This window comes from Nannospalax galili, unplaced genomic scaffold, assembly GCF_000622305.1.
Source record: "Nannospalax galili isolate Female #2095 unplaced genomic scaffold, S.galili_v1.0 scaffold1007, whole genome shotgun sequence".
Lineage (NCBI taxonomy): Eukaryota > Metazoa > Chordata > Mammalia > Rodentia > Spalacidae > Nannospalax > Nannospalax galili.
In genome coordinates this window covers 156,233-165,375 of record NW_008355473.1, presented here as the reverse complement: position 1 = coordinate 165,375, position 9,143 = coordinate 156,233, and the positions used below count along the sequence as shown (strand labels likewise).

The 9,143-nt window shown below is 42.3% G+C and overlaps 1 protein-coding gene across 3 annotated transcripts in view; it reads right to left on the bottom strand.

Annotated features, from left to right (window-relative positions):
- The window catches only part of Bbs2 (Bardet-Biedl syndrome 2), a 49,293-nt gene that overhangs the window by 24,598 nt on the left and 15,552 nt on the right, over positions 1 to 9,143 (bottom strand). For all 3 annotated transcript variants that reach the window (XM_029555907.1, XM_029555908.1, XM_029555909.1), the window contains 3 exons: positions 4,622 to 4,747; positions 3,985 to 4,047; positions 1,800 to 1,877 (listed from right to left, as the gene is read on the bottom strand). In XM_029555907.1, coding sequence (XP_029411767.1) covers positions 1,800 to 1,877; positions 3,985 to 4,047; positions 4,622 to 4,747 — 267 coding nt within the window. The remainder of the gene's footprint in view (positions 1 to 1,799; positions 1,878 to 3,984; positions 4,048 to 4,621; positions 4,748 to 9,143) is intronic.

The following is a 9,143-nucleotide window of genomic DNA, read 5'->3' as shown; positions in this document are numbered from 1 at the left end:
TGCAATGCCGTGGAGGTCAGAAGAGGGCTTCGGATTCCCCTGGAACTAGAGCTAAGGACGGTTTGAAGCTGCCATGTAGGTGCTGGGACTCGAACCCGGGTCCTCTGCAAGAGCAGTCAGTGCTCTTAACCACTGAGACATCTCTCCAGCCCCAAAAGTATAATCTTATCAAAACTAAAAGTCCATGCATATGAACTTGTATAGTATATAACCATATACACAAATATATATATTACACATTAATATTTATAGGACTTTACGGAGATTTAACATACTTTAAAGGATAAAATTTGCTACTGAACAAAAGCTTAATGATGTCTATGATCCTACAGATCTATTTTCTAATTCTGATCCAAATACAAAAGACAGTAAGAAATGAATTGTGCAAAGCAGAGAATAGTTACATAATTTCCTTTACACCCATAGCTTTTCCACAAACCACCCACTTCATTCAACTCTGAATACAAAACACTGTGTAGGATTCCAGAATTATTTAGCTCTAGGAGGTCTTCAGACAAAACTTAGTACTGTTCAACTGCCAAATAAATCATGATTTTGCTGATCTGGGTCAAAATACTTGAGGAAAAGTCACCCAACGCCAAACCAAACAAAAAGGACAGGAAAATGAACAATTTTATAAAGTTCATGTTTTCATTAATCAGCTCCAGACTCCCCAGGTCCTATAGTGCTTCTTTAGTTCACCTGTTCCTTTGCATGACTAGAGAAGCAGTGTGGCCCTTGACACTATCCATGTTCCCCTCTCCTTCTAGAATGTAGAGAAAAGGTGCTTCAAAGAACACTCTCATCACATCTAATACTGACCAAAGCAGAAGTCAAAAATTCTAAATGGTTCCACCAAAAGGGAATAGGTTCACTACACGTTAGGATGAAGAGATGACAGCATAGGCCCCAGCACCAGTGATGCTCAAACTGTGTCCTGGGTGGGGGTCTTTTGGGGGAGGGCTACAATCCCTTTAAGAATTAATGAAAATCTGTATGGCAGTTCACATCTGTAATCCCAGCACTTGGGGGAAACTGAGACAGGAGACTGTCATGAGTTCAAGGCCAGTGTAGGCTACACTGTGAGTTCTAGGCCAGTTTTGGCTTGACAGAGTAAGGCCCTGTCTCAGAAAACAAAATAAACATATACAATCACAAAATATCCAATGAAAGCCTAAGCACATCCAAGCACATCCTCATCAGCAGAGCTCTCTGCAGACAAGTCTTTACACTCCTGCCTTCTACGCCCATTTCTCTCCTTCACCTCTGCTGTCCACAACTGCCACTCTCATTACAACAAATCTGGGCCAGGCATGATAATGCATACCTACGATCGATCCTACATTCAGGAGGCAGGAGTGGCCTGGCCCACAATACAGAGACCCTGCCTCAAAAGAATAAAAAATTACACACACACACATATATATATATATAAAAGTCTGTAGTGGGGGCTGGAGAGATGGCTCAGAGATGGTTAAAGTACTTGCCACTGAGCCTGACAACCTGAGTACAATCCCCAGGACCCACATGGCGGAAGGAGAAAACACTCCCACAAGCTGTCCTCTGACCTCCACACATGTAACCATGGCACACTTACACATGTGTGCATACACACACACACACACACACACACACACACACACACAAAATGAATATATTGTAAATATATAGTAGAATTAAGAAAAAAATCAAGTTTTTATCAAGACAGTGAGTGAAGAGCATCTCTTGAATTCATGGTGAGCTGGAGCTACGGCACCTCGCCCAAGTTACCATGATTCTGCAGGCACTGCACTGCCTACCTCCGTTTCTGTCATTTCTGCCACAATCTCATCTTCTTTAAAAACTCGAATGTCGAAATCCTCAGATCCAACAAGAAGCTGAAAAAAGGGCAGGAAATCATAGTTTAATAAGTAAATACAGCCAAAGTCCCATAAATAAAACAAACTGGACAATCCTTTGCTACCATTGCCACTTAGGAGTTCCAGTCCTCAAGAAATCCAGTGCTCAAGGAGGTCTCAACTGATTCATTCTGTCAGAGGAGAAAAATCAGCTCTACAGAGCTTATTAGGCCACATGGGAGCCATGAACAAGTTCCTTCCCTGCACATCTGAAAACACTCCCCAGTCAGTGCCCTTCCCTGATGCTGATGGACACCTGCTTTGATCAGGCTGTGCCCTGCCCTAAATTACTCCATACTGTGTAAAAGAGTGGCTTTTCAGACACTGACTTGCCCTGAGAAACTCAATTTTGAGGACAGAGAATGATTCTGCACCTTGGTGGCCACATGAATGGTACCATAGGTTCGGGACCACCCAGGTGGCACAGACTTGTAAATGAGTTATTTCTAGGGATAGAAAAAATGCCATCCTATACATTTACTGAGGTGAAATCAGGGCTGTAGGAGCACATGGGTGTACTAAACTAATATTAGGAAAGTCAGGTCTGAGAACTTATCAGACATACCAGATGGTGGAAAGGGCACCACCACTCTTTTACCTGGACCCAATAGAGAGGTAGGTAGTTAACACTGTGATGGCCTTTCCAACTTGCCATCTGACCACCTGGTGTATGCTTCAAAGGACACAGGCAGAGAACTGCTCATTTGAAAGGTCTTCAGCTTGGCTAGGTCCCTGTTTATATGGTCTACTCAGACTGCCATCTGCCCATCTGCCCATGCACCTGCTCAGACATCTGTACCTGTCATCCATCCATCCACCCAGATGCAGCCCTGCCCTTCATGTCCTCAGCGTCCCCTGAAGCTCTCTCCTCTGTAGCTTGCTCCCACAGCTCCACTCTGACTCTGCGGCCTGACTCAGCTTTTGCAGCAGACATCTGGCTCCACATCTGCTTTCTACCTTACCACCCCCAACCCCCTCCCACCTCTGTTAGCATTCCCGCCTCAGGCCTTTAACCCTTTGTAGCCATTCTGTAGCCTACATACAGACAGAGATGCATTGACTGTGTGATGTGTAATGTGTGACCTGAGAGTTGACACTGGTAATGACGATTAGAATACTGCATTTGCCTCAGCCAAGGCTAGCAAAGAAAGCAGGACCACTTGAAAACTGCTGCCAGTCAGCAAAACCTCTGTACCTGAGACACTGCAGACAGACAGACAGACAGACAGACAGACAGACACACACACACACACACAGTTTGGCTGTTTCTGATATTGTGTGCTCACAACAAAGCCCTGTCTCAAACACCAGAGCCCAGTGTTCACAGACAAGAGTCAGCTAAGTTAGGGCCCAGCAAATATTGCACATGTACGACTACTCAAAGAGTGACTTTCTAGGATAATTTTTACATTGATATCTATCTAGAATAATTAGAATAATTTCAAAATCTAAGAGATATTCTCTGAAACTTTTAGATTCCTGGAAAAGTTAGCCAAAATTGGAAACTACTTAATATCAAAGTCTCAAAGCATCAGAAACAGTTCATAAAATTATGAATATAACTGAAGTCTCATCTACTCTGTCTTCTCTTCCCTTTCCTGCCTTTGAAACCTTAATGTTGACCTTGGTCTCAGACTAACACAAATGACTTACTGTCAAAAAAAGAGAAGACAGAAGTCAGGCTGGGGAGCACTGGTCATCCCAGCACTTTAGAGGCCAAGGCAGGAGGATCTCAAGCTCCAGGCAAGTTACATAGGGAAGTATGCCTGAGTTACATAGGGAGACCCTGTTCAGAGACAGGCAGAGGCGGGCGGGGGGAGGATAAGAGAGAGAAAAAGGGAGATGAGACTGAAGAGAGAAAGGAAGAGGAGAGAGAGGAAAGAGAGAAAGAGAGAGGGGAAAGAGACAGGGAGAAGAGACAGAGAGGAGAGAGAAAGAGACAGATACAGAGGACCAGTTAGCTCATCCTTTAGGTAGCCGCACTCCAGAATCAGCCATGAGGAACTAATGCTCCTCCACACTGAAGTCACCGTCATAGGAAAATGCATTCAGCTAAACATACCAGACACAGCTGCTCCCCACATACCTCTGTCTTCCCATCACCATCAAAGTCACACAAAGCCAAGGAATGAACATTGTCTCCAGTAACCTGAAAAGGAAACCAAAATCATTGATGTCATCCTTTTCCATTTAATCAAAAAGCATTATCTTCATGAAGGAATTATACAAATCACCAGTGAGTTCTTAATATCACTCAGACCTTTACTATAAATAGTATTCTGAGATTTTTTATTTGTATATGCATGTAGGGGTGTGTGTGTAGGTGTTCTTGTGTGGATGCGTGTGCACGTGCCTGTATGTGTGTATATTGAGTGGAGGACAGAGCAACTTCAGGTGTCATCCCCAGGAACTCCATCCACTTCTTTTGAGACATAGTCTCTCACTGTCCTGAAGCTCACCACTAGGCTAGGCTGGTGGGCCAGCAAGCCCCAGGGATCACCTGTCTCCATCTCCCCAGTGCCGGGACTGCACAGGCTGGCCACCAGGTCTAGCTTTTCATGTCTAGCTTTGTATTCAGGTCTGCATGCCTGCAAGGCAATCATGTTACTAATGAAGTAACATGAATTACTAACGAATCCTATTATTGGGATTTTTTTAAACTACTACTCAGTACAATCAGTGGTCTAAAAACATCTAAAGAAAATTAAAGCAGTTCTTCATACCGTCCAAAAGAGATCATTCCCTTCATGATCAAAGCCCTGAAGAGCACAATTTCCACCGATAATTGCAAGAGGAGGGGCAATGTCTCCCAGTGTCCCCAGCACAATGGCATTTGCTCCATCTGCTACCTAAGAAGACAAGACACAGTGGCATCAGACACGCTGGAGAAAAGGTTCATTTGTCCTATCTAGACACTCAAATGCCTCTGTCATCATCTGTCGCCTAAGAAGGAGCTAGGGCCTTGATGAGGCCCACACTGTGGCTTCAGCAAGGATGAGTTAAGAGCTAAGCACACTCAGAGGCCTGGCTCTCATGCCAAGCTGCTGCAATACACTGCATGGTAATAGGGGCTCTCCAGAACGGCTGAGTTCTACAGGGTGAATTTTCTGGAGAACCAAGAGGTGTGATTTTAAACACCCAAATTTTGAAATTCATTTTAACCATTTCAGATAGAAATCTTTCTGTTTTATAAATATTTTTTAATTTTATTTATTTTTAAAATATTTTATTATTTTTATTTATGTATATGAGTGCATTGCCTGCATGTAGGTAAGTGCATCCGTGTCGTGCAATGCCCGTGAAGGACAGAAGAGGCTGTCGGATCCCCTGGAACTGGAGTTACAGACAGTTGTTAGCTGCCATGTGGGTGCTGGGATGTGAACCCGGGTCTTCTGCAAGGACAGTCGGTGTTCTTAACCACTGAGCCATCTCTCCAGTCCCCTTATTATTTTTATTTTATATGTATGAGTATATTGCCTGCATGTAGGTAGGTGCACTCGTGTTGTGCAATGCCCACAGAGGTCAAAAGAGGGATCCCCTAGAACTGGAGTTATGGATGGTTGTTAGCCGCTATGTGGGTGCTGGGAATCGAACCTGAGTCCTCTGCAAGAGCAGCCAGTGCTGCTAACCACTGAGCCATCTCTCCAGCCCCTAGAAATTCTTGTACCACCACACCCAATTTTATATAATCTTTAGGAAAAAATTAAATACATATTTTGAAGGCTATAAAGGAGGAAAATATATCATAATTCATATATGTACATATATATGTGCATATATATAAAGAGATTGTCCATAAAGGAAAGAAATATGTGAGAAATAGGAATGTTAGTGATTCACATGTAGAAAGAAAGCAGAAGTGTCTACTAACGGGGAAAAGATAAGGAACCATCTGGAGGGTAGAGAGGACACTACATAAGGAGAATGACTGAGAACAAAGTCTAATGACATGGATGTATGAAGATGCCATGATGAAGCCCAATACTTTGTATGTTAATCTAAAAAATACATTTTTAAGGGTAAGCATGGTGGTGTACAACTTTAATCCCAGAACTTGGGGAGCAGAGGCAAGAGGATCTCTGAGTTCAAGGCCAGCCTGATCTACATAATGAGTTCCAGGCAGCCAGGGCTACATAGCAAGACCCTGTCTCAACCCCTCCTCCCGAAAATTTTATATATATATATGAAAGGCCTCATAAGAAACTAAAACTGAAGAAAGGACTATCAACCCAAAAATAAAGTTAAATGTCAACAGTAAGCCATAGCCAGGCTTACACCAGCTATCAGCTAAGCAGGAGGCTATGGCAGAAAGAGTACCTAAAAGCCCAGGAATTTGAGATCAGTCTGGACGGCACAGCAAGACGCTGTCTCAAAGAACAAATGTAGCAAACACACACAAAAGGTAAACAATGAGCTGGGAAAAATAAGTGGAATAAGTGTGACGGACTTGATTTTCTGCTAATAAAAGACAAATAAGAAAACAAATGAACAGAAGAAATATAAATAATAATGTTCATTTGAATCATGTTTCAGATAAGCAATGATTGAAAATAACAGTGGTCTAAGGGGGAGGGTGAAAAATCAGCATCTTCTAAGCAACTTAGCAATAACCTTCAAAAACCTCATTTAGACTGGCGGTAAGACCTATAATCCCTAAGGAAGGAAGACAGCAAACTCAAGGTCAGCCTGGACTACATGGGGAGACCTGGTTCAAAAAGAAAAAGCTAGTCAGGCTCAATGGTGGCACATGCCTGTAACCTAGCATTTGTGAGGTAGAGGCAGAGGGATCAGTGTAAGGTCGCCCCTGGCTACTCATTGAGTTCAGGGCCAGTCTGGGCAACTTACTGAGACTCTTATCTCAAAAGTAAATGAAAGAAGACAGGACTGGAGAGATAGCTCAGTGGTTAAGAACACTGGCTGCTCTAGCAGAGGACCCAAGTACGATTCCCAGCACTCACATGGTGGCTAACACATACTTAACTCCAGTTCCAAGGGATCTGACGCCCTCTTCTGACCTCAGTGGGCATTGCACTACACCGGTGTACTTACATACATATAGGCATAACACTCATACACATAAAATAAATTCTTTTAAAAAAGTAAATGAAACCGGGCATGGTGGTGCATGCTTTTAATCCCAGCACTTGGGAGGCAGAGGCAGGCAGATCTCTGTGAGTCCAAGGTCATCCTGGTCTACATAGTGAGTTTCAGGCCAGCTGGGGCTACAGGGAGACCCTGTCTCAAAAAGACACACACACACACACAAAAAGTAAATGAAAGAGGAAGAGGAGGAAGAAGTGGGGAGGGGAAAAGGAAAGCAAAGGGGAGATAAAGGCCTTCAGCTCAGCAATTATAAGGTTTATTTTGTTTATGGATATGGGTTTGCCTACATGAGTTTATATATGTGCCACATGTGTGCAGGAGCCTATGGAGGCCAGAAGAGGGCACTGGATCTCCTGAAACTGGTGTTACAGGCAGTTGTGAACCACCAGGGTGCTGGGAACTGAACTCAGGTCCTCTGCAAAAACAGCAAGTGCTCTTAACTGCTGACTCATCTCTCCAGCTCCTGATTTTTTATTTTAATCTAGTTTTTAAATTGCCGAGTCAGCAATTATTGTACTGAGTACTTATGATATTAATTTTATGTTGGATACAATAGCCAGATTATTTCTCTCTTTTTGTTTTGTTTTATTTTGAAACAGGGACTCTATGTAGCCAAGGCTGGCATAAAATTCATGAGTTCTCTGTCTCTACCTCCTGGGTGCTAGAATTACAGGAGTGTGTCATCGTGCCCGGCTTATTTATCAAATATTATTCTAAATATTGTTAAGAGACATGTTACTATTTTGAGATAGGGTCTCCTTATACAGTCCAGGCTTTCCTAGAACTTATAAGAGTTTCTTAGAATAAAAAAAGAACTAATTAGTTAAAAAAAGCTGATGTGTCAGCCTATTAAAATTTAAAACTTCTGCTCATGAAAAGATATCTACTTATTGAAATAAACCACAGAGTAGTAGAAAATGTTTCTTATACATAAATCTGACAAAGAACTTGTATCTAGTATAGCCAAGAAATGTCTGTAAATCAGTGATGAAGAAGGAAAACTACCACGAGGAAATGAGCAAACAACAGACATTTTATAAAAGAGGACGTACAAATGGGCAGCAAGAACAAGGAAAAGAGCCACAACTCCAGTCTTCAGGGAAAAGCAACACAAGCCACACTGATACCACCTTAGCACTGCTGAGATGATTGAGCATCCAAAGTCCAGCAACACCAAGTACTGTGGGACCCTTGGCCCTGCTGCTGGGGTCAACGGTACTACCACCACAGAACAATTTGTCACAAAGGTAAGCATACACATCTACAGCCAGCCATGGCAGCCCAAGGGATTCACACAAGACAAAGCATGTCTACAAAGACCTGTACAAACGCATTTATAGCAGCTGCATTCATAATCGCCCCAAAGAAACAACTCAATGCGTATCCCACTTTCTATCACCAGGAGAATGGAAAACAAAATGCAGAGTCCGCAAACAGAATGTACCACTCTCCCCACTGAGCAACAGAAAGAACTACTGAGAGAGCAACAATATACGCAACTCTCACAGGTCTTATGTTGAATGAGAAACACCAGACACCCACATGTAGTCTCTGATTCCCTCTGAATGATATTCACGTATAGAAGAGCAAGCCTGATAGACAGAAGAACAATGATTATCTGTGAGCAATAGGGATTGTTAGAATGGGACACTATTTTCTGCAGTGATAGAAATATTCTACATTTTTATTTTAAAAAGTTAGTTACAGAGATCAAAACTCACTTGATTTGTGCATTTCACTGTATGTACTTTTTGTTTTTTTGGTGTTTTTGAGACAGGGTTCCCCTGTAGCCCCAGCTGGCCTGGAACTTACTATGTAGACCAGGCTGGCCTCGAACTCACAGAGATCTGCCTGCCTCTGCCTCCTGAGTGCTGGGATTAAAGGCATGCACCACCACACCTGACTACATGTACATTTTACCTCAACAACAAAAACATACAAATAGAAAGGCACTTGCATTTTTAGAACTTATTCTTAGAAAATAAGCAGGAAATTGGCCATATATGTGTTTATCCTGGTAACTGTAATATAGGAATAAAAAAAATAACATAAAAGTTCAATAACATCTTTGTAAAACAAATTATTACATATTAATACATTGAAATACTATAAAGCCAATAAGAATTATATATATATGATATT